Source organism: Halichoerus grypus, chromosome 11 (genome assembly GCF_964656455.1).
Source record: "Halichoerus grypus chromosome 11, mHalGry1.hap1.1, whole genome shotgun sequence".
In the NCBI taxonomy this organism is placed as follows: Eukaryota; Metazoa; Chordata; class Mammalia; order Carnivora; family Phocidae; genus Halichoerus; species Halichoerus grypus.
The window spans coordinates 63,080,834-63,107,664 of NC_135722.1; the positions used below are offsets into that span (position 1 = coordinate 63,080,834).

The following is a 26,831-nucleotide window of genomic DNA, read 5'->3' on the forward strand; positions in this document are numbered from 1 at the left end:
TATAAGTAGAATCAAAAAAATCAAAACAAAATAGAAACAGACTCATAGATATAGGAAACAAACAGCTAGTTACCAAAGGGTGGAGGGGCTGGGGGTGGGAGAAATAGGTAAAGGAGATTACAAGGTACAAACTTCCAGTTATACAATAAGTCATGAGGGAATACAGTCAATAATATTGTAATAACTTTATGTATTGACACATGGTAACTAGACCTATCATGGGGATCATTTTATAATGTATAAAAATACTGAATCACTACGATATATATCTAAAACTAATAGGATATTGTTTGTCAATTATACTTTAATTTTTAAAAATTGGCTCTACTTCATATGTTCATGTCACACTTGGGACAGTTCCTTACATATAACAGGTATATAATAAATGCTACTTTTTGCATTTACTTTCTTTGCTACTAATTAAAACTGACTCTTAATCCAGCAAGAAGAACCTGAAGTTGGTAAAACATAATGTTTATTAAAGATATAACTTTGTAACTAGTTGCATTATTTTAACATGGGTGATACTGTATAGTGTAAATGAATGATATTTATTTTTTACAACTTCAAGAGAAAATAATTACTAAAGATAATTGGGAGTATGCTGAAATCAAATAGAAGTATCCAGTGAAGCCAATCTCAGGGTACATAAATGAATGCTAAGTGCGAAAAGCAAAAAAAGCAACAATAAAAAATCTGCCTTCATTATCCTCAACATTATATGAAAATTAATTTATACGGAGACATTTTGAGACTTCTTTTTATATGATGAAATTTTGAAGGAAGAGGATGCAATTTTTCTGTGAGAAAAACTGAAATACGGCTAACTAATGTATCAGGAAAACAAAAATTTTTACAAAATCATATCTCATTCAAACAATGTCAATAATAACATGGTACAGTAACATTATTTATAGCTATTCATACCCTTTGTATATCAGATAATATTCACAACAACCTGAAAGATTGGCATTAATAGCCCCACAATTCAGAGCAGAAAACAGAGACTAAGAGGTTGTTCCAGACATTTGAACTTGATGAGCGGGGATGGTGTCTGGATTTGAATTTGAATCCTTTGTTTGCTTTATTCCAAGTCCTCCTCCCTCTGTTTGGATTTTTTATTATTACAGAGGATGCACTGGATAACTTGAGCAAGCAAAGGCAGAGGCACCCACACCATCAGTCAGCTTCTGTCTACCCTGACTCCTTGCCCAGCCCTGAGCCTGCAGTCAGCCAGGCAGCACAGCTTGCCGTCACTCCCTGGTCTCCCACTTAAACTTCCGCCAAGACATATGTGTCAGTCCTAGATCCTGGATCCTCTCCAGTTCCTGTTTCTCCATGCTGGCTCCCAAGCTGCAGAACAGAAAGCCATACAGGACCAGTCACAGGGCTGGGTGAAAACCACAGACCGAGGCATGGCCACTCTGGTGGGGTTGTCTTGTCTTTCTCTTGGATCCACTCCCAGTCATGGCTGGCATAAACGTTTTCTCCTCTTCACAGGCCTCTATTCCCAAAATCCTTTTCTTATTCCCATTTCATTTTCTCTTTTCTTAAAGGGGCAGAATTCCAGTAGGAGGGGAGACTCTATCTTCTCTTATTTTCAAGTCTGCCTGATTTGAATCTCATCTCTTCTACTTATTGGCTAGCAACTTTGGTCAAATCACTTAATCTCTGTAATTCGAGGCTTTTTTTTTTTTTAACATGGGAACTGATGTGTGCTCCCAAGAGTTATTGCAAAGGAAAATATGTCTCCATGATATCTTGCTCAGAATAGCTGTTGTAGCTATTACTGTTGCTATTAAAGCACGTTAGGTCCTACACACCCTCATTCTCACCCTGACCACCTCCTGTGAGACTTGTCTCCTTACCCTATTCTTGTGGAAATTTCAGAATGTTAGAACTGGAAGTAACATTAGAAGTGCTTGAATCACCTCCTACCACTTTTTTGTTTTCTTTTTACTGATAAAATTGAAACCCAGAAAATAGAAAGGATGTATTCATAGCAAAGTTGGCTCTGGAATTGAAGACTTACAATTCCTAATATTGAGCAGTTGCTTTTACACCCCACTCAACAGTGTCTTCATTGTCTTCTCTTTCTATAGTGCTGCCTAAAGGATGGAGAAGAACTTTCACTTGATCTCACAGACCCATCCAGATCACACCCTATTTTTCTCCCTTCTTTTTCTGGAAGATTTCCCCAAATAAGACATAGCTGTGGGCTCTATCCTTCCCCCATCATCTCTCCCCTAAACCACCCACAATTTAGCTTTCAACCTATTGACTCTACTGAAATTTCCAAATCCCATTTTTTTCTCAATTAAAAATGTCCTGTTCTAGAACAATATGTCTGCTTGGTTTATATTGATGCCCCACATGCCTAGCACAAACTAGGGACACAGTATTCAATATATATTCTATTTAGTGAATGAATAAATGAATCATCAGTAACATCAGTCCCCCCCGTCTTTGGGATTCTCTCCTTACTTTGTTGCTATAGTACTAAATCTCTTGTCTTCACTAAACTTTGACTCTCCACCTCTCACAGTAGGGATTTTCAACTTTTTGCTTCTCTCTGCATGCTCCCCATTCTCAGGGCATTAACAGTCCTTGACTACAAAATCTATAGTTTCGGCTTGACTCTCCTTTTCTCAATGCTGCATTTCAACTGGTTGGTCTTTATTAACCTTGTGGATGACTTGTTGTCACCCCAAACTTAATGTATAAATGCAAATAAAATGAAATTCCTCCTCACCTACTCCAAATTTCCCTAGTTCTGTTGACATTAACATAATTATCCCAAAACTTCGGGCATAAAACTTTGAAATGTCCTTTGACACTTCCCTTGCATTCCACCTTCCCCATTCATTAATCACTAAATCTGGATAATCCCCTCAAGTATTTCTTTTTCCTCTACCTCCAGCAGCCCCCAACTTACTACCCATAGCCATTCTTCAGATCGCATAAATCTTTTGCCTTTTACTAATTCATCTTCCCTAAATATTACTTCCTCAGTGAAAGTTTCCAGTGACCTCCCAGTTTAAATCAGGCCTTGTATAATTTCCTAACATGCCATCTTCTTTTTAACTGTTATTGTACATGTATGTGTTTAGTCAACTAACTATAAACTCCTTGAAGAAGAGACCATCTCTATTTTTTCATAACTTTCTTTGCAAAGCCCCACCAACATCTGGCAAAAGAAAAGATCTATACAAAATAGGAAATGAATTAGTAATTAATTATTGAGATCATTTTCCCCAAAGAGCTTCCATGCCTGTTTTCATTTGGTCCTAGTGATGTGGGAAACAAAGGCAGAAGGAAAATTATTAAATTGCCTTACTACTTATAGCCCATTGACAAGTCCTTGAAATAGGCAGAATGACCTTCCTCTAGGAACTCAGCTGCTACCTCCATGTTAATACTTTGCGAAGGGCAAAAGGCAATCAGTCCAACTCCCCCAGGATCCTGTAAGTCTACTTTAACATACAAAAATTCCTTTGGAAATTTCCTTTATCTCTAAACCCCCCAAGGTATTTGTTAGCAGTCATCCCCCAAGCATATGACCCATCGACAAACATCTGAAGGGTCTCATGACTAAGGTTTTATTGGGCAGTAATATATGACTTTTCCTAACAATAGCTAGCCCCCTCAAGGTCCTGGAAACCTTATTTCCAAAATTCCTTAGAAACCCCCTCCCAACATAAAAATATATAATGGACAGCTCTTTCTGCCCATAGGTCCTGTCCCCGTGCTTTAATAAAACCACGTTTTTGCACCAAAGACATCTCAAGAATTCTGTCTTGGTCATTGGCTTCAAACCCTATTATCTTTTCTACATCATTGAAGCAGAGATGTTAATACTATACTTCTAGATTTTCACCAAAAATGCTTAAACCATACACAAAAATAAATTCAAAATGGATTAAAGACCTAAATGTCGGACCTTAAACCATAAAAATAAACTATTGGGACTTTGTCAAAATAAAAAACTTCTGCACAGTGGAGGAAACAATCAGCAATCAACAAACCTTGACAAAGAGTTAGTATCTAAAATATATAAAGAACTTATAAACTTAACACCCCAAAAATGAATAATCCAATTTAAAAATGGGCAGAAGACAAGAATAGACATTTTTCCAAAAAAAAGACATACAGATGGCCAACAGATACATGAAAAGATGCTGCTCAACATCACTCATCATCAGGGAAATACAAATCCAAACTACAAGGAGATATCACCTCACACCTGTCAGAATGGTAAAAATCAACAACACAAGAAAAAACAGGTATTAGCCAGGATGTGAAGGAAGGGGAACCCTCTTGCAAGGTTGGTGAGAATGCAACCTGGGGCAGCCACTCTGGAAAACAGTATGGAGGTTCCTCAAAGAGTTAAAAATAGAACTACCCTACGACCCAGCAATTGCACTACTAGATATTTACCCAAAGAATACAAAAATACAAATTCAAAAGGATAAATGTAGTCCAATGTTTGTAGAAACATTATCTACAATAGCAAAATTATGGGAACAACCCAAGTGTCCATCGATTGATGAATGGATAAGGAAGATGTAGTGTATATATATATATGCAATGGAATATTCAGCCATAAAAAAGAATGAAATCCTCTCATTTGCAAAGACCTGGATGGAGCTAGAGTATATATTGCTAAGGAAAATAAGTCAGTCAGAGAAAGACAAACACCATATGATTTCATTCATATGTGGAATTTAAGAAATAAAACAAACAAGCTAAAGGAGAAAGAGAGAGAGAGAGGAAAACCGAGAAACAGACTAACTCTAGAGAACAAACTGATGGTTACCAGAGGGGAGGTCAGTGGGGCAATGGGTGAAATAGGTGATGGGGATGAAGGAGTGCACTTGTTGTGATGAGCACGGGGTGTTCTATGGAAATGTTGTGCACTATATTGTACACCTGAAACTAATATTACACTGTAAGATAACTACTGGAATTTAAATAAAAACTTAAAAAATAATAGAAATGTTTTACACATTTCAAAGGGGCTTACTTTCTTTGAGAAAAAAGTGCTTGAGAAGAACCTGTAATTTCCTTATTGTAGCAGATGAATGAAATATTTCTATGCTTAGATTAATTGAGTCATCTTTTAAAAATGAATGTGCCGTCATTACAAGAAAGATTGTAAGGTGCCACAGTCCACATGAATCACAGTTTCAATTGTGTGCACTGTAGTAGGACTTACTCAATTTCTCTGAAGAAAACCCTGAGACCCTGACTTGTTCTAAATTATAGATCTTTATTCCTTCAGATTAGATCTGAACAAAACCACAAGAAATTAAAAGTGGTTTTCACCCAGATAGGCTGTGGGTGCTGAAGCAAGTGGCTCAGCAAATGAAGGAAGCAAATATTTACTATTCATATTTGCAAGGGTCAAGCAGATCTCAACCACAAATGCTTCCCGTCCCTTTATAAACAAATAAAGCTCAATCCTACAAAACGCCCAACCCTAAATTCCACTTTTGTCAAAACATTAACATATAATTGGATACTTAGGTTGCAAGAGTTGAGGTTAGAGGAAAACCTGGTTTGGCATATCAATGATGATAATTAACATAAGCAAATTAGCCAAGTCTTCAGCTTTGATAATATTCTCAGCTATAATGTTAAATAAGAGAATGAAAATAGGTTTTTGGGCTAGGAAGATCCATTAAGATATCCATAAAGAGGTAGATCAAAAAAAAAAAATAGTGCTGCAAGTATTCAGTTATGCAAGATTTTTATGTATGTATTTATTTATTTATTAATTTTGGTGGAATCTATTCCCCAGAATAACTAGCACATTACCACATTGTTTTCTTCTCTGCTTTAAGTAAGAGTAATAGTAGCAGCCAATATTTCTTAGCATATATCATACTAAGTGCTTATATATTTAATTTACAATCTCATTTAATCCTTCCAATACGTGTTTTCATAAACCACTAGTATTTCCATTTTGCCCCTGAAATTAGTCTTCAGGAATTTTAAGTATCTTGCCTATTTTCCTACTACTAGTAAATGTTAGGAGTCGAGTTTCAACCCCAATTTTTCGAACTTTACAAATTTACATCTCCACCTCTATAATACTATCTTCACGAGTACCAGTTCTTAATCATGAGCATGAGGTGTCTAGACTTGGGCCCTGCCAAGTACTTTAAAGAAAAAAACTACATTCACTTGAGAGTACAGTGTTCATAATTAGACCTGGGTTTGAAGAGTAATTTAGCCCATTTCTCTCTACAAACCCGTGGGGTGTTACTTATTTTCCTCCAATTCCTCATTGATAAAATGGAACTACTATCTAGACAGTATTTCCTTCATTTATTCAGAAAAGGTTAATAGGTACCCACTCTATGGTATCATGCTGGTCAGTATAGGTAGAGTGATACATAAGAGAGTTCTGGCCCTTATGGAGTATGCTAGCTAGATTTTCTACATGTAGGCCAGAATTCATACCACTATAATAATTTAAAAATATGAAGCATTTTGATATTCAAATGGCTTAACCACTACTGACCAGGGCTCTTCTTAATTAATTTATTCATTTTCTTACATTCACAAAAGACTCTCATTTTCCTCTTCTTGATTGTTTCTTCTACACAAAAGCCCTGACTAACCTGAATCTATAGGTAATGATGAGTTTATTCATCTACATGTACATTTGCTATTTAAGTAGGCACATGAGCAAGCACACATATGCACACACTCATTTCTAGAATGGAGTTGAAGTGGCCTGTTAGTTAATTTAAGAACTTCTTAGCTGGTTGCTCTTAGCAACAATCTTTAGCAGTTCTGCCTAGTTAGCCAGAACAATTTCTAAAGGGAATGAAGCATTCAAATTAGCTAACAAATGGAAAATAAACTAGTTTTAACTGGACTCAATTCAGAAGGACTTACACAGGGATTGATAATTCTAGTTTAGCTGGGATGGAGAAAACGGTGGTGCTGAGAAGCACACCACCCAGAGGGAAATTTTCCAATGATCTTCTTTCGAGAGCACCAAGGCTGCCAGGTTTCTGGCAATCATGAGCTAGGCCTCATCCTGTAAAGTACATGACCAGCTTTTCTTCATAGCCCTGCTATAAATCATTTGACTCTATTAAAGACACTGGACAATACCTGGATTCCTAGGCCACCAGACAGATGAAAGCTGGTGTCAGTTTATACGTAATAAAAGCAAAACAAATCCCTTCCAGCTATTAGAAAACTATAAGTTGTTTTAAGATGAATTTAAACTAACTCACAAAATACGGGTTACTATAGGATGTTATGTTTCCAGCCCTTCATTTATCTATTCATTCTTTCATCACATATTATCAACCAACTTTTAGTTGCCAGTGTTGAGGGATTCATTTGTTCATTCAATGTCTATTTACTGAATGCCTTATTTTTCCCTTTGCTCTCCTGAAGTGAAGCTCAGTGAAAATTATATGCAGCTAAAAATATCCTAAAAATAAAGTATGATGGGTGTCATTATGGGGGAAGCAAAAGAAGCTTTAACAAAACTAGGACAGGTCCTTCTTCTTTGAAATTAACACTAGGTCTCACTTGCCTAAATAATTAAAACATAAAGATTACATAAACCATTCATTCAACAAACCTATATTGAGCATAGTATGTTGCGAGCACTATACTAGTAGTTAGGTGTTCAAGATGTTAAGTCCCAGACTTTGGCACCTCATGGTATTTAGAGCCTTGTGACAATTCAGTAGCCAGGGATACCTTCCATAAGAAGATAACACAAACTGAGACCAGAAGGATAAGCCAGGATTAACCATATTATTGCAATTTCTTTGATCTCCTCCCTCCTTGGAAAGAGTCCTTAAGGCCCTGGGCAAGTGCAGAAGAGGATAAATACTTAATTTGTTTGCTAAATAAACCAGTATTGTTCTTACTGGGTAGGTAAGTTGAATGTTTACCTGCAATCATTAAATAACAGTACAAGGTGCTAGATGGTTCTTAGCTAAAAGCAGCTCTACAGAGAGTGCATTTAATAGAGTAGGCAGTTAGTTAGATCTGAGCAGGGAATAGGGGCTCTCATATTGATAAAAGGCAGAAACCAAGTTCCAAAGAACTGGGAAAGACCCCAGGGGATATGCATGCATTCTTCCCTATAACTACTGCCCTACAGTAACCTATAGCTTCATTTTAATACATTTACACTGTGGTTTTGACACCTCCTCCCCGCCCCCCACCACAGGGGGAAGGCTGTCATGACAGTTCTAACAAGGACCTTATAGGGCCAAAAATTCCACCTCCCCAATGGTAGGAGAAGTCTCTGAGATGATTGGAAGCAACCTCAGTCAGAGACCACACTAGCTATGACCCTATCCCCTTTCATGCAAACATAAAAAGAAAAGACAACCCTGAGCCCCCGGTGCAGTTGCCCCCTGTGGGCCTGCCCACTCCCCCACCTTAAGTGTGTACTTTTGCTTTGACCACTATTAAAGGCTTGCTTGAATTTTCCCAGCTGAACTCAAGAACCAAGGCTGGGGAAGACCACTTGCTGCTAACACACTGAGGGCTCTGAACAGCTGGACTGTATGCAAGGCAAGGACTTCAAACTGTTCGATACACCAGGATCATCCATTTGAAAGTAAGCAAGTATAGACGCACCATGTGAACCACCTCGTCAATATTTTCTGAATGGCATATTGGAACACCTTGAAAGATGCACCATGACCTAACTCAGAATTAGGTTAAATGGACTGAGTCTATGATAGGTAATAAAGGATCTTGTAAACTATCATCTGTGAAGCACACAACATCAAGTCCTTAATGTTAATACTCTGGGACTGAACAAACTCATTTTGGCAGATCTGCCTCTCCAGACAGGAAGTAATCTTGATATATACTACGTTTTTGTTTTTGTTTTTTTTTTAAGCTAAACCTTTGTAAGTCTACTTAAGTCCATCTATTATCTCTTAATTTGCTAAAAATTTGGTTGTGCTGAAATTAAAGTTGCTGCACAGTTTTCCTAAACTGTTGCAGAGAGAAATAAGTGAAATAAAACATCACCAATTTAATGTAAAGAGAGCAAGTTAACCAACAACTGCAAAAGAAATCTACAGTTTGCCAGATAGATCTCTTCTCTAAGGATGTATATAAAGAAGACATATGTCAATGCCAAATGCTTATTCAAAAATGCAGAACACCTACCTGTGCTAGAGTGAAATAATACATTTTGGGTTGTCATTTTCAGTCAGAAAACTTAGAAATTATCTTACTGAATCCATATGAATGGAACAAAAAATATGCATGTAGGTCCAGTAATATCCAAAAATTAGCAATCCTACAAATAAAGTTATGCAAACAAACACCTAGATTTTGGTTTTGTTAGTAGAAAGCTGGTTCATCTGAAATCAACTATATAAGCAAATTTCCTCTGCTTCCCTAGAACTCAGAAAGTCTACCACCTAGACCATCTTTACACAAAGATACAGATTTTCATTTTTCAAAGGTATATTTTGGTCCTCATATTCCTGTGACAAAAGTAGCTGGGCTTTGGGACATGCAAATTTTTGTTGAGTTTCTTCACTTAACAGTAAAAGTATAAATAACCAATAATGAAACTGTTCATGAAATTGATTTGACTAGAGGTAAGAAGATACTATCCAAGTCCTGGACTCTTAAAGTGGGATATAAAAGAATGAAAGAGAAAGCCCACGGTGCCTTCATCTGGCCTAACTACATGCTCTCATGTCTATGGGTTTCAGGAGCACAAAACACATTGTATTTCCAGGCTAGGGGTTATATGCAACAGGTTAGAAGCCATAAGAAAGGAGGGACCAATATCTCGAAGTCATGCAACTCCAGTTCTGCCCTGATACTCTGAAATGTCTAGCTGTCTTCACTACACAGGTGCATTTAGATTTGATTGGGTACACATTTGCTGAGCCTCTGCACTGTGCACCTTCAGCCTTTCAAAATTCAATACAGGTAACACATACTCATTTTGATCCCATAAATGAGTGTTATGGGGCAAGTACCAGCTCTGTCCTCTGTTCTTGGCAGGATCCCAGGAATATCTTGGTTGAATATTTTGGAAGCATGGTCAGTCCCTAGGAAATACTTAGGGAAGGACAAACAAGGGAAAAAGAGACTTTCTCTGGGCTTAGAGTCAGAAAAGTAAGCTTAAACCCCAGTGCCACCACTACATGCTCTGTGACTTAAGGCAAGGCATAGCATTATTTAACAAGTGTGAACAGAAAAAAGACTTTAAAGAATATCCAGTCTAGCCCAAACTAGTTACTTGATCACCTTAAAAATATCATGGAAAAACAGTGTTTAGCCTGATACTTGAACATCCGTAGTGAAGAGAATTTTAAACTTAATGTGCATTTAGAAACTAAGGTTTCCATAATATCCATAAAGTACCTTGCAGAGCTATTATGTTGAGGGGACAAAAGATAACTAATTTCAGAATGCTGTCCACAAATCATAATCATCACTTTAAAACATAAATAAGATCAAGAATAAAGGTTATTTCTAGTCAGATAAATCCATTACAAAGAAGTAACCCTTGCATGCAGCAAGCAAATACACAATCCCCATTTCTAGCCTCTTAAACCTTCTGACCACCTTCATCTGAGAACCTTATTGAAATTCATTTTACTACTTTACCGGAAGAATAAAGGCGTAGTTTGCATGGCCCTGGTTTCCTGTTTCCCTAGTTATTTTTTTTTCCTTGCAAACTTTTCAAGATAAAAATTCAAAACCCCAGAGCTCTGGAGGATGCCTGATCTCCCTTCAGCCAAAACAGGCATCCGGTTTCTACAATAAATGAGATCATAGCATCCTTACTCATACTGCTGTAGATAAGAACCTGTCAGCATTTTCATTATAAAACCTTTTTCTTCCCTCTGGCTTGAGAGACCAACCATAGCAATTTGCTGGGGAAATAGCTCCAGCAAAGGACAATACACAAGGCTCAAGCACAGAGAAAAAATGTTTTCATTTTACAGAACTCAAGAAAGGTTTATTTGGGAATTAGACGGGCTGCAGAATCTCAAGGAGCATTTCTTTTTGAGGGTCATTTGGCATTTTAAATAAAAGCAATAAGGTTTGCTGATATGTAAAACAAAATTTTCTGAGGCAGCAGATGTTAGGAAAAGGGTTATCTGCTTAATACCTTTAGGCACCAATACCTCGGGTAACAACAGCTATAATAACAGACACATTGCTGAATCTGTGCTCACATGTAAGGTGCTTTAGGAGTTGGGAGCATTCTCTCACAGACTCTCTGAGGTAAAATCACGGGAGGAAGGTTATGCCAGTATTACATCAAATAGGACAAAATGGGATATATTAATAAAACACTAGAGATAATCAATAAAATCTTTCTAACAAAATGATGGCACACTGAATACTTAGTAAAGGTGGCTGAATATAGCTAATATCTGGACTAGTTCACACAGTAAACTTTTTCTTCCTAACTCCTGAATCTTACATGTGAAAATGAAAAGGCCTCTTTCTAGGCAATCACATATTATGCTAATATAAACAAAAGTGAAATGGGAAGGACCGTATCTGAGAGAATGAGAGGAAGAAGACTAATACCTATTTACTGGCTACTACCTGCCAGGTGTAGTATTAATTGCTCTCTTATTTCTATGGCATAACAAGCCTATTAAATGTATCTTATCTCCGCTGTATAGATGAGAAAATTGAAGCTCAGAGAGGTGAAAGATCTTCCCCAACATCACAGAGCTAACGGTCTGGTCACACAGCACCTTTAATACCAAACCTTACCCTCAGAATTTGCTTCTTCCTTCTATGTTTGCCTAACCAAGAACACACTCAAGCTTGAGACTCACCCAAGGTATCTCTCGCCTCATTCAGATAGTAGGTGGGATATAATCTAACACTCTCTCTGCCTCTTCCTCATCCTTTCTCCCTTCCCTTCTTCCAACCAAAGAGAAGATACACCTTTAATATCATGCCACTAGTTTCTTTCAACATTGGCAAAGAATAATTGGATTATAGATATTAGTAGAAGACTTGAGTCCTAAGTCAAACTCTTTTTTTTTCCTTCTGACCTAGGCCAAGGTCTTGAAAAACCCAGATTAATTTCAGCTACCTCCAAAAAGCCTTCTTTAACTATATTGAAGCAATCATTGATTCTTTTGTCCTCTTGTTAACTGTAGCAGGTCTTCCCAACCTATTAAAGCATGAGACACTTTTAAAATGTGAACTATTTTGCATTATGTGTTAACTATACTACAAGAAAGAAAGAAAGAAAGAAAGAAAGAAAGAAAGAAAGAAAGAAAGAAAGAAAAGAAAGAAAGAAAGAAAATTAACTATTTTGTGGATCCTTCTTGATATTAGTTGTACATATGAAGAGATGGTATCACATAAGGATTAACGGCTCCCTTCACTGAGCTACGTTGAATAGTACGTAAGTTAATTCATGTAAAGTTCTTAGAAAAGGACCTTGTGCATGGTGAACACTCAATAAGAGTTTGCCCAACCTGCCCTGTTGGTTGTTTTTTCCTCTCCACGTGTTTCTCTTAGTGCTCATGCACTAGCCAAACTGAAAGAGTCCTAAGGCAGTGACAGTATCTTATTGTGTTTGAGTAACCAAGAGTTGCCAACCATAATGCTAAATATAATAGCAAGAGAAAGCTAGAAATTGATTAATGGCAAGTGTATCTACCTTTCCCCAAATGGAGATTTTTGCCAAACATAGTGAGAACATGAGACATAGTTCCAAGGGAAAAATCGAAGTTTCCTAATCTTAGATAACAATTCAAATGACAAGCCACCATATTTTTTGAGATCTTATGAAAGTGATGCTATTAATCATAATTTGATGCTACAGTTATTTGAGATATAATGCAGTGATTTTAATCCCCGGTTGGCCTAATGCATAATGTGGATATTAAGGCAGTTAGAATGTATTGGACCAACGTTTTAGATATTATAACTATTTTCGGTGTGCCCTCTCATCAAATAAAATGCTTTAACCATCTCAGAAACCTGGGCAAAACTTTAATGAAGATAATGCAATGGAACACCACCAAAATAATGTTTTATATTAAGAATTACACACACACACACACAAATGATGTTTTAAAAAATATTGTTATTTATGAGGTTTCCAGAAGCCATAATTTAGGGCAATGTTCTTATCCTCTTTGATCTGATCGTCTAAATTTTCATAGTAAAATTATTATTGAATATTTAATAATCACTGCAATGTACAATGTGTTCATAGGCTGACAAACATTCATATATGTAAATATAGACGAAAAATTCATTAAAGTAGTATTGAATGATTTCTACTGTATTATATCTGGAGGTATAATCTGTGATTTTTAATGAAATAAATCCAGGACCTTCTGAGAAAACAAGCTTAACTACAATAAGATCCCCATGGCACAGAGATTCAAGTGAATTATAATCTATTAGCTCATCTGTAATTTACTAGACAAGAATGACTTACTAGTGATGACATGTCCAGGGATCTGACCCTAGATACCAGGTATATTAGTCAGAATTTTACAGAATGAAAAAGAGATTTATTATATGGAACTGGCTTTTACAATTATTGAGGGTGGGAAGTCCCCAGATCTGCAGTCAGCAAGCTGGAGACTCAGGAGAGCTGACTTACAGTTTTTGTCCAAGTCTGAAGGCCTGAGAATCAAGATAGCTGATGGTTTTAAGTTCTAATCTGAAGGCCAACCAGGCCTGAGACCTGAGCAGAATTCATGTTTCAGTTTGAGATTAAAGCAAGAAAAGGCTGATAGCCAGGTCAAAGCAGTGAGGCAGAAGGAGTTCCTTCTTAGCCGTTTTGTTCTATTCAGGCCTTCAACTGATTGGATAAGGCCCACCCACTTTAAGGAGAGCAATCTGCTTTCCTCAATCTAAAGAGTCAAATGTTAATTTCATCCAGAAAAACCCTCACAGACACACCTAGAATAATGTTTGGCCAAATGCCTGGGCACCTGATGGCATAATCAAGTTCATACACAAAATTAACCATCACACCAAGTTAACATATTAAGTAATGCCTAGTCTATGCTTCAGGGAAACATAAATTCTAGGAAGTTTGATAGCACAAGAGGTTCTCAGAGGCAAACTGCCAAACGAAAATAACAAGTGAACGATAACAAAATACACACTTTTTTCCACTCATTCATTCAGTAAACATTTACAAGCACCTATAGAATTCCCTCACTCATTCAACAAATATTTATTGACTGCCTTTTATGGAACATTTACTAGATCTCTTAGGTACTATACTAAATGAATATGCTATGGACCCTGTCCCTAAGGAGGTCACAGTTTAGATGGACAATAGAACAAGAAAAGAGAATTTACAACTGAATAGCATAAATATTCGAGCATTAAATATTGGGTACCACAGGAATCCTGAAGTAATTTAATTCAGAAAGGATTGGACATGATTTTACCATAGGGACTTTGAAACTTCACTGGGAAATCCATAAGTGATTACAAAGCAAAAGCCTTCATAACAAATAACAAGGTCTCAGGTTTTTCAAGATCCTAAATTCTATGATTCAATGTTCCTTTCTGTGAACATATTTTAGTGACTGCATAACATTTAACCTTCCTCATCTTTTGATATGTAGGGTCCCCCCCATTTCCACTATTACAAGTAAAAAAATTGAAAAGGACCTTGAACTGGCAAGTATCCTTTGTCAAATGGGACACAAGGTCTATACAACCTGCTTCTTGGGATATTCAGCACCTGCTTCACTCATTAGCTCATTTTTCATTTTCTCTTTCTGGGTCAGATTTAATCTAGGATATTTTTTTTTGGTGCGAATTATGTAAACGTCTAGATTCTGCCTTTTGTGGCATTAAAACACTTAAATAATAGGTTAAAGTACACCTCATTTACTAACAGATGAATTTCAATGTATTTGACTGAAGAACACTTTTCAGTTGACTACCAACAACCTCCATTTTTTTCCACCAGTTTGCAAAGTGGCCTTAATAAAATGGAAAACAAAAATATGTACTGAATATTTACCACATTCCAGGCATTGTGTTAAATGTTTTCATGTGACATATCACTTAATTCTTACAATAGTCCTGTAAGCAAGGTGTTATTTTTCCTGCTTTTTAAAGATAAAAACTTGTCAGTTTCTCTTCTCTCACCTTGATTCTCAGAACTTCTAGTTCATAGTTAGAGATCATGGCATAGAAAAATAACACTGAGCTACAAATTAGGAGACCTTGTTCTAGCTTTGACTCTGTGACTTGCTGTGTGATCTTGAGAATGTCATGTACTATCTATACAGTTTAGTAACCTTATGTAGGAAATGAGAACATGAATACTATTGGAAATGGTGTATTAGATCAAACTCCTCTCAAATAAATACTTTAAAAGGAGGCTGAGTCCTCTAACAGGTGTGCCTTGCATTCAAATTCAAGTTTATGCCAAGAAAGGTATGTATAAATTACATTTTTGCAAATTGACTCCTGATTTAAAGGCACTTATAGGAAATTGCTATTTGAGAGAGCCGTATAGTTAATTGTAGAAATGAGTTGCAGGCTCTAGACATAAACTGCTTGGGCTCACATTTTGACTCTGCTACTTAAAGAACTTTGTGACTTTAGACAGGTTACTTAAAGTCTGTATGGTTCAGCTTCCCCATTTCTAACATGGAGATAATTATCATATCCATCTCTATTGTGAGGATTGAGTGAGTTAACATTTATAAAGCATATAGAACAGTATTTGGCACATGGTAGCAGGTGACTATGTATGTGGTGGGACTAATGTCTTGACAGTGTCAATAGCTGTTACCTCAATATACCCATTTTGAATGATTGGATTTTTTTGCATATTAGGTATTTTTAAACTGGGACACAACAATATAGGCATGGGACTCCTATAAACTCAAAGTCAAACAGAGTTTAACCTTATTCACAGGAGAATAAACTACTATTTATAAATCTATAAAATAGAAGGGAACTATTTAAGATGGAGAATGGTATAACACATAAAATAACTTGTGGCAGTGCAAATTTATACAGCCATCTTCAAAATAAATGTAATAACCCATCATCAAGAGTTTTAAAATATTTAAAATATGTGTTAGTAATTCTTAATCTAGACTACCCAAAGGAAGTAATTCTAAATTCAAAAAAGACTTATTTATCAATATGTGCATTTTATTTTATTTTTAATAGTAGAAAATGTGGGGGAAAACCTAAATATTCAAAGATAAAAATAGAATACAGCTATTAAAATATATATACAAATCCTAATATAAATTTAAAACATTCAAAAGTAAACTCACTATGACTTCAACTACATTTTTAAAAATAAGCTATATGTAGACCAACAACAACAAAAAAGTACCAAAAAGCCAGTAAAATATACACTAAAATATTAACAGTTTCAATCTCCAGTCCTCTGGGACAATAGCATTTTCTAAAATTTATTTTATTTCTGATTTTTATGTTTTTTAAATTTATTTCAGCAAACATGTATTATTTTAAGATGAAAATAAAGAACATACCAAAATAGCCAGGGACTGACAATATTCAAAATACATACAGAAAACTATCCTATCAATGACAAAAATATACATAGTGATATATCTATTAATGAACACAATGACAGATATATTCACTACTCTTTTGTAACAAACTTGGCTATGTTTAAATAAACAAATGAACAAACAAAACCACTTATCCCCCAGAGACTTTCTAGGCAGGAAAAGGAAGCTTGTAAGAGGTGGTTGAATGCCAGTGTTCTAGGGAACTGTCCACTAGAGAGGTACTGATAGACAATTGATCTTGGGAGATTGTGTAAGCACCCTCTGGAGGATGGAAGCCTGCAACACATTTTCCTTTCCTCTTTATCCTCTTTCCTGAAGTCTCTTTCCCTTCCCATCAACCTATTCTACTTCCCTTTCTTTCCCTCCATCCCCTGCTTTCTCTGTTTGCCTGATAACTTTGGAGATTGGAAGAAATAATGCTTGTAAAGCACCTAGAATAGTGTCTAGCCTTTGTAGATATTTAATCAAGCTGATTTTTTTTCTTTCCCTTTACTTCTTTAGTAAGAATCCCTTCCTCCTTTCAATTCCATCTTCTTTTTTTTTTAAATCCATTTTAACCTCTTCCTTATTCTCCTTCTTTCTTTGGGGAGAGTCCCCATATAGAGAAAAGGGAGGTTGCTTTCTGCCAGATAATTCCTTTCCTTTGAGAGGTGGGACAGTTTATGCAATGCCTAAACATTCACAGGAAAAAAAAAACGTTCCAAGACTTATAACATTTTTTAAGAACTTTTCCCTATCCTAATCCATCAGACAAATATTAAAGGCACCTGATGTGGCCTAGGGGCTTGAGAGTTTGATTCAGATGAACTGTTATATTAACAAATGGCTATGGGGGGGGTAGGGGAGGGAGAGTTTCCCTAAGGCAAAATCCAATTTCAATAACAACTACTTTTGAGTTAAAAAAAAGAGCAATAATTGTAGAGAACATTATTCTTTACATTAAACTTTTAGAATATTATGGAAACTAACAAATATTCCATCATATGTGTTTGTTTATTTTTGCCTTGGAAATGGTGACTGGAAAGGAGAGAGTGAGGGAAGGGAACACACAGGTGCTGCAGACCCTTGTAATGCAGCTATGGGCAAGATAAAGGAAAGAGAAACAATACATAGGCTGGCCACTGAATTACATTTAGAACTTGGATCATTGCAGGTGGAGAAAACAGACTTAAGTAAAGGTAAAGGTGATGCCTGTTTTCAGATAAAACACAAAAACTACCATGAGGGGTGGGAAAGGCTTTCAGAAGGCCTCCTTCTCCATGGAAATTCCACTCCCATAATGGTGTATGGGCTGGGGCAAAAAGAGGACTAATAAAATAGGAAATCTCTTTTTTGAATAACAGTGCTTTGGTTTCTCTTATGAGAAACAGGTGGGACTATGAGTTTTCTATATTTTAGGGAAGGGAGTAGGATTATATTCCTCCTTAAACTTGCAATTCCTGGAGGAAAGGAATTGTGTCATACTTATATTTGTATCTTTAATGCCTATCACAGTGCCTGACATAGAGTCTGGCACAGAAAGACAGTTCACATTTATAATCATAAGTCATATAGTCAGCTAACTAAACTGAATAACACCCAGGATGCAGCAAACGGGGGCCCTAGAGACTGCTAAGTGACAAAATAAAATTATTTGGGGCTTCCTCCTTAGCTCAAGTTACTCAATATTCTTTAAGCCATTACTAAGTTTGGGAGAATAAGAACAGTTTAAGTGTTTTTGAAGCTGATGAAATCTGGCCTACATGTAAACATGATTTTAGACTTTGCCATAATAAGTATCTTTCCAGAAAAATACTCATCCTAATAACCTTATATTCAAACTTAATAGATAATAATTGGAATAAATGCATTTTTGGAGGCTCCATATTAACATCTATATCTCCATGAGGTTTTTTTCCCCCAACAATTAAATTCCACTTTCATTGCTCAAAGATTCAACTAAAATCCTCATTTTATATTTTTTTCATAAATCAACACTGTAATTAATACAGTCATCTACCACATCATTCGACTTTGAGACCATGGGGGACAAGAGCTGTTTATTGCCAAATCTCTAGTGTCCAGCATTTATTGATTGCTCAATGAATTATTTGTTGATTGAGTAAAACAATGGTGTCAGTTTTTCATTAGTTTTCATAAATCCACTTTGTTTTATGAATGTTTTATCCATATACAAATGGTTCCTACATTTTATATAAACACTCTACATAGAGAAAAGTAACTTTAAGAGAAGCCAATGATCAAGCACACAGCAAAAATAAACAATTTATCCAAAGAACTAACAGTGAAAGAAGGTCCTTCTAGAAGTGATGACACCCCCCCACCTTGTTAATAGAGCTGTAAAAATGACCAAGGCCAAATAAAAATATCAGTCATTTGATGAATGCAAAAGTACTAAGCACTGCATGTATCTCATTTAAACTGTATTTCTCACAGTGACATAGGATGTAAGGCAGTACTTTTACTGAGGCCATTTTACCCAGGAGGAAACTGAGACTTAGAGAAATCATACATCCAGTAAGTGGTGTGTCTAGTTTTGAAACCCAGGCCTATAAAATATACAAGTTTTCCGCATTATGTTCTATTGTCATCCTTCAGATAGTGTTGAAGAATCACCAGACAAAGGTTAGAATAGAAGGCTCTATTATTATTTCCATATCTAAGATTCTAAGGAGAGAGCCTTACATCAACCAGTCTGTAATTAACCAACTGTTAAGTATGATTACAATATAGTTATCAATCCCATTATATCGGGCTTAAGAATTATCTTATTCAAATACTTGACAAAATGGAATGGGATAGACCCTCTAAAAGTATTATTTTATTTTCACAGAGACTTGATTTCTTTTCCATGGAACAATGTCTACCAACACACATGATTTAGGTGTTTCACTCTATCGATGTGGTTCTCTCTCACCAACTGAACTTTTCAAACCAGAACACCAAAAGGAAGAGAACTTAAGGGAAATTAAACTAATGTAATTCCCTAGACTAAAGAAAAAAAAATGTGCTTGTGATTATACCAATTCCCTCCAATGGTCTGCAAATCAGTGGAAAATTTAACAGCATAGAAGAAACTTCTTTGAAAATGCATTTCAAGGGTTGAACACATATTCAACAACATTACCACACCAATAGCTTATCTTATTTGATTATTAGCTTGTGTTTAATTTCCCTTGACAAATAATTCACCTTTGTTAATAATCATTTAGTGCTACAAAGCAATTATCATAAGTTTATGGAAATGGATTTTAAATAGTAGCCATTGCTAAGATGCTGCTGTAAATATAATTAGAAGAGTGAGTGGATAGAAGCACAGGGGAGGGTAGCAGGTTGTGTGAGGGAGAGGAGCTAACAAGTTAGCTATTGGTGCTGTTCACTCACATACATCTTCCTGACAACAATGAACACACAAACCTTAAAACTCTAAGACCTTTCCAAGGGTTTCCAAAGGAGCATCTAGCTAGTCTTTAGCATGATCAATACTTTTTTAACTGACCCTAAGGTGCAGTCTACTATATTGAGTAAGAAATGTAAATCTCTGGCAATAACTTTACCATTAAATGATCTTACAGAATGATCACTGGAGAATATTAGAGCCAAGGAGGATCACCTCATCTACACCTCTCATTTGATAGAAAACCAGAGGCTCAGAGAAGAGAGATTCTCTGGGCATTGTCAGTATAAAACTCACAATCCTGACTCCCCATTTTTCTATTACATTTACACCTCCTCTGAGCACTATTCATGAAGTTGAATATGTATGTTTCATTAACTCTCCTACGTAAAGTGCTTACCAGTGTCCAACCCAGTCACTAGAGTTCTCTTTCAGAGCAACAGGGATCATGTGATTTTATTCACTTAAGAAGGTGAATTTTAGTTTTTTTAGATGATGCTCTCTCTGTCCTTAGAGTCACCATAGTGATCACAAAAGTGTTTCAGACAGACAGACCAGACAAGCCCACCAGCTTTCCACAATGAAGAGAAGTGAAGGCATATACCTAGGAGTAAGGGGACATGCACTCAGACCCTTCATGGACTAAGACTGCTCAAATACCACGTTCTATGCATCTTTTCCAGGGGGTGCATCTTTGAGTCCACTAAAAAAGTTAGAGACAAGGAGCAGTAAATGGTAACCTGCTTCAAAACTCTTCAAATCTCATTTCCTTGTGAACATGAATCACCTTTACAGAAATCTGGGGTGGGACAGTTATTCACTAGAAACTTCACTGAGTAATTGCGCCACCTCTTGATAAAATTTCTGAGTGTTGATTTCAAGTGGATTGTATAAGCTCAGAGAAAAATACACATTAGGGGCAACACGAGCCTATCTCCAGATTTTCTGTCTAGAATAAAAATAAGCTCCTCAGATTTAAAAGTGTCAAATTGCAAACTGATATGTTCAATTTCATCTCAAGCACATCCACCATCCCAGATAACCCTCACTGTGGGCCGTCTGGGTCTGGGGCTCCAGGCAGTGGTAACCTGTGATGAGTTCAGGAGCTCACAAATGAGCAGCCAGAAGCCCAGTCACTAACTAAATGTCTAACAAGATCCCAAGCACAGAGTCACCTAAGGCGCCCCCTTTCCAAAGCATGATCTGCTCTTGGAACCTCGGTACATTAGAGACCAGGGTCCTGCCACAAAGGAGTTATCAACCCAACATCGGACGCCAGAAAAATCAGTGCGCTCTCAAGGCCCCCAAACCCAGCCAGCTCCCAGAAAGGGCAGAGCAAGTCCTAGCTTTTGTCACTCTCCCAACAAGCAGACACATAAACAAACAACAAAAGGAATTGTTAGCTCCCCCAAGGGAGGCAGCATGCATTAAAAAGACATGAACCTCGTCCTACCTTGCATCCAAACATCAACGACAAAGTGTTGTTGGTGCAAGCAACTTTGCAGTGGCAAATCATTGGGGTAAAACAGTCAGGGTCCTTAACAACAGGGGACATTCCTTTCGGGCTGCGGCAGTGGCAGCTCGCTGGGGGACCCGAACACGGTGCTCGCCGGGCACATGGAGCGACAGCCTAGACCGAGCAGCCGCTCCGAGAGCTGCCCCCTGCACCCCGCGCAGCCATCCCCGTGCCCGGGTAGAAGCAACGCGGGCAAGTAACAAGCGTCTTGGGGTCTCCCTTCCCTGGGGAATGAGGCGTGGGGGGAGGGACAGAACCAAGAAGGGTTCCCCCCCTATGGTGAATTTGGAGTAGGTAAAATTTAAAAAATAAATAAATAAATTATAAAATAAAAATAAAAGGGAGCCAGGCGCTTAGAGGAGGGTTCAAAGGAGGTGGGGCAGTATTAGCATGTAAAAGGATGTGCCCGCCTACTCGCCCCAGTCACACAAGATTGTCATGCGAGCTGAAGGGGGCTGAAATTATTCTCTCTGAAGGAAAAAAAAAAAAATACTGCAGCTCCCGACTTGGTAAAAAGCCAGTGGCTTGCTGCAATCCAGAGTCACCGTGGGGAGCGCTGGCCGGGCAACTGGGGTGGAAGGGAGGGGCTGACAGAGGGAGGGAGCAAGGTGCTCGCCTGCCTAGCCCAGCCTGCTGCTCGCTCCGTGCAACCTAGGAATCTCCGGGGTCGGTGAGAGAGGGCTCCGGTGCTAATAATTGAGACCACACTCGATCCCCAGCCGCTGTGCCCCCAGAAGCAACCTCCAAGGGCGAGCTCTGAAGAAGGGGAGGCCCCCGTGGAACCCTGCTGGGTGCATTGTCCAGCTGGCCCTCTGATATTGGTGTGCCTGAGTTGATGGTCCGCAAAGGGACCTGGGGTAGAAGTGCACTGGAAATGGTTTCGCTGGGGCCCTGTGCCCTTGACTTTTGGGTCAGTGAGCTGACTCACTCCCTAGGTGGTAGAGTCCCTCTCAGAACCTAGGCTTTATCTGATAGAACATTTGTCAAACTCAAAAATGAAGAGTCAGCCCCTTCCCCACCTTGATATCTTAGAGGCTCCAGAAAGCCCCAGAAGTCTTTATGCTGTTCTGGAAGTATGAATGACAAGACTGGTGTATGCTTTACTGGTTTTTTTTTTTTTTTTTTCTTCCTTTTTTAAAGTGAGGCTATCAAAATTGCCTAGGATGGAAAAAAAATTCAGCATGTGGCTGGCCCAGCTGCAAAACTGCTTATTGGAGACAAAAAAAAAAAAAAAAAAGTGATAGGAAGGAGGCAGAAGAGTAGGAAGTGGGTAAAACTAGCACCCTTTTGGTGCCACCTGAGTGCCTGGCACTGTGCCTTACAAATGGTTGGTGGAAAAACAGCAAGACGTCAGAATTTGTAATTAGACTCTGGCTCTTGTGCTGAGTGGCTTTGTGTAAGTCACTCACAGTGTTTGAGACTCTGTTTGCTTGTCTGTAAAGTGGGGCTACTCACCCCTACCTTGCAGAGCTGTCATGAAGACTAGAGAAGCTAAAGAAATTCCTCTGGTAAGCCCCAGTGGTACACAGCAGCTGCTCTTTACTTACATAGCCTGTATCAGGTCTTAGCCTGAAAGACAGGTATTATTGGGCACAGTTTTCTAGAGGAAGAAACTGAAGCCCTGAGGTTCTATCACTTGCCCAAGTGACACAGTCGATAAGCCATGAAGATAAGGTTCAAAGACAAGTGACAGAAGATAGTTTACAAAGCAACATCACACTTCTCCAGAAGCATGCTCTAAAGACTCCAGATTTACCTAAGAAGGGTTAGGCCTGTCATATTCACAGGAATATGGTAGTTTCAAAAGTCTCTGATTGGGCATTGACCTCAGATCCCACTTGAAATAGAGCAATAAAATAGTCCTAACTACCCATAGCAAACTCAGCCAGAATCACATCTTTCTGATGCAGTTTCATGAGAATACCAGCCACTTGTACTCTAAATTAATGAGCCCCAATACCACTATATGATTCAGACTTATAAAGTTTCAGTAAGGACAACAACAAAAAACCAAACCAACTTGCAAATTGTCAAGTCAAACGTAGTGCCCTATCAACTTTCTTTCACCGGCCTATATTCAAAATACCCCACCCTCCTGTCTCAAATTAATGGAAACCAAACCTGATTGCATAATTCCGTGGGACTCAGGCTCAACCCTTACATTATCATTCCATAGGCCAGGAGGATATCAAGGACTCTACATTTTTAATCTGCCTTCTGGTGAGAGGAATATGGGTCCTGCCTACAAAATGAAGACCTCCTAAAGGGAAATCAACATGGAACAGAGTATGAGCAAAGATCAGCATGAAAATGCAGTAAAAGCTGGGGCAAATGTGGCTCAAACTGAAGAGTGCAGCTGTGTCTCAGGCTTTGGGATTCTCACACTAAGTGCAGGAATTCTTACCTAGTCAATTCCCCTACTGGCAATCAGGACTGATTCAATCTGTCTTGCATCTAGGGGCGGCAGGGACTCAGGAGGTCTAATACATATGTGCTTAAACATACCAGGTCACACATTTTAGCAGAACTCTGGTCTGGTGCCTTCTGTAGAATCCTAGAGTCACATTCACACATTAAGTGTACCCCTTATCATTTTATTCCTTTATGTTACCATAAAATGTGTGATTGTGTGAGCACTTCCACCTACAGAGCGTCTATAATTACGGCTGTTTTTCCAAAGGCGAATGGATTCTAAAAAAGTTGTACAATATTTCCCTTATTCATTAGCCTATAATTTGGATTTCAAACACCCCAAAAGTATTGTATGCTCTATATTGTGATGTTCCAATAATAACTAACACAGTCTTTCCCTAATGAATTACCCAAGCTAAGGTTGACCTCCTATTCTAGGGCAGCATTTAAGGCTGCTGTGTTCAAGTTATTTCCCATTTTACAGTTTGTGCTGGTTTAGAATGAGAAAGCCAAAAGCAATATATAAAGAAAAATATATATTTCAGTTCCTCAATATTTTATTGTTTAAATTTAATCAATGAGAACTCATTTATCTCTACACACACACGTGTGTGTGTGTGTGTGTGTGTGTGTGTGTCTATACCTGTTATCTGTTCATATGCATCTGACAAAATGCTTTCCTTTAATTCTTGTTTCTCAATAATAGCTCTGGGGTGAATTGAAGAGGGGGAGAAGAAGGGGGATGTGGTTTCCATGACAATGCATTCCATAGTTACAGCCAGTAACCACTATAGTTTAAAAGAATGAATCACTGTTACTTTAAAATATGAACACACTGCATTATTGGTCTGAAAAGCACTAATTTGGGAGTATGCTGCATGGGAATGTACTGCAATATTTTTAGGAGGAGATATTACTGGGGAATGCCAGGAGATGATGCACTCATTTACTCATTTTAATAGTCAAAATAACCACCCTTAATTAGACATTTCAATGATCGGTAATATTTCCAGTTCTTTCTAATAATCATCACTTTTCAAAATGATACATGACAACTATACACTATTAAAAATTTTTCCTAATGACAACATTCCTCAAAACTAACACAAAATCACACACCAAAAGAATAGGATGATCAATAAACATGACCAGGGTTTTTAATCTTTTATTTATTGTTATTATTATCATTCCTAATCAGAAATTGAGACAAGGTAAGAAGCATTAGCTATTTATCCTTTTTTTCTTTCTTTGCTGATCCTTTCCATAGCAATTTTTAAAAAGGGATGGTTCATGTTGGAAGGGAAAGAGTATAGTGGACCCTAGGAGCCCAGGTGTTTCTTCTTACTGACTGGATAACTTTGAGCAAGCTACCCAGCCTCTCATGGCCCCAGTTCTCTTGTCTATCATGATGAAATGGGTATACCAGAGACCTCTCAGTTCACTTCCAGTGCATAAATTCTCTGAGTTGTCTTCCAAATATAGACTCTTAAGAATGTAAAGGAAATTTAAGAAGCAATTTCATCCAGTCACCTGTCTTCATTAAACTCTTCTATAGTGCTTACTATTTGATATGCTCAAATATAGTGTTCACTATGTGCACTGTTCTAAATTCAGAGATAATGTATTTCCAAATGCCTGTCACTTTTATCTGGTTTGTTCTAGACACTCAGTAAATCGAAAGAGCTTTATGTTAATTTCCTGATTTTATTTTTTCGATAAAAATTAACAGGAAAGAATACACCTATTAGACCAACCCGATATGTATAATATTTTTATACTGAACAATTCTGACTCTTTAAACTTCCTTCACAAATTGTACTCTCCCAAAGTCTCCTCACACACTTTCTCAGCTCTCTCAAGTCTCTCACTGAGGAACACATACTCACAGTGAGGGTTTATACTAGAGTCAGACCCCATAAAACTGACTCTAAAATGCATCATGCTTGGGGCGCCTGGGTGGCTCAGTCATTAAATGTCTGCCTTCGGCTCAGGGCATGATCCCAGAGTCCTGGGATGGAGTCCCACATTGAGCTCCCTGCTCAGCGGGGAGTCTGCTTCTCCCTCTGCTCCTCCCCTGCTCCCTGTGCATGCTCGCTCTCTCTCTTTCAAATAAATAAAATCTTTAAAAAATAAAATGCATCACGCTTTCCCCATGACTGTTGACTCTTCATGTTCTGGCATATCTGATTACTCCATTTCTACTCATCTGCCCCTAAGTATGTGGGCCAGTCACACTTATTAGTTGACTTTTATTTGAATCCTACTTAGCATGTTTGCTTGACCTTGATTTGAAATAATTGTGTTTATTTGAAATTTGGAATGATTGAGTCAATAAATGAGTAAATAAAGAACAAATGAATATATGGGTTGAGCCAGGATTTCCATAGCCCCCACCTGGGCCCTAGTTGAACTAGTGTAGATCTTTGTTTATCTCCTAATCCAGCCCCTAAGCCTCTACCTCCTAGTTGTAAAGAATACAACTTTTATTGAGGAAATGCAGCCCATTGATTCAAAATCAATTTTGACACTTTGTGTTAGCATCAAGTATTTTGAAATAATGATTGTCCTCAGCTTCAATATGAGGCAAGGCAAATTTTTGCCTGTAAGACTTCTCATCATGTTCATTTTCAGTTTTATTACCATTTTGAAAAAGCAACTCCAAATATCACCTTCTGTACCACCTGGACAAATTTCTTCAGTATGAAAATCAAATGAGAAAACAAACACACACCTCTTTTTAGGCTTGTTTAGCAAATTTGATTTCAGTGTTAAAAGAATAAGATTTGAGTCTTGGGTTCTAGTCCTAGCTTTCACATTTACTATATAACTGAGATAATCAGTTAACCTCTTTGACAGTTAATTGTTTCATCCATTAAAAAATGGGGAAGGATTGTTAAATAAAACACCTATATTATAGGGTTCCTATGAGGATTTACTAAAATGCCATAGGTGAAAATAC

At 37.6% G+C, this 26,831-nt stretch overlaps 1 protein-coding gene across 15 annotated transcripts in view; it reads right to left on the reverse strand.

The window, feature by feature from the left end:
- DLG2 (discs large MAGUK scaffold protein 2) overlaps positions 1 to 26,831 on the reverse strand; it is a 2,206,895-nt gene that overhangs the window by 1,234,850 nt on the left and 945,214 nt on the right. For 2 of the 15 annotated variants that reach the window (XM_078058619.1, XM_078058617.1), the window contains exon 1: positions 21,398 to 21,841. The exons of 12 other annotated variants lie outside the window; for them this stretch is intronic. In XM_078058619.1, coding sequence (XP_077914745.1) covers positions 21,398 to 21,499 — 102 coding nt within the window. In that variant the 5' untranslated portion in view covers positions 21,500 to 21,841. Of the gene's footprint in view, positions 1 to 21,397; positions 21,842 to 26,831 lie in introns of those variants that run through there. One more of the 15 variants, XM_078058621.1, reaches the window with a different exon arrangement.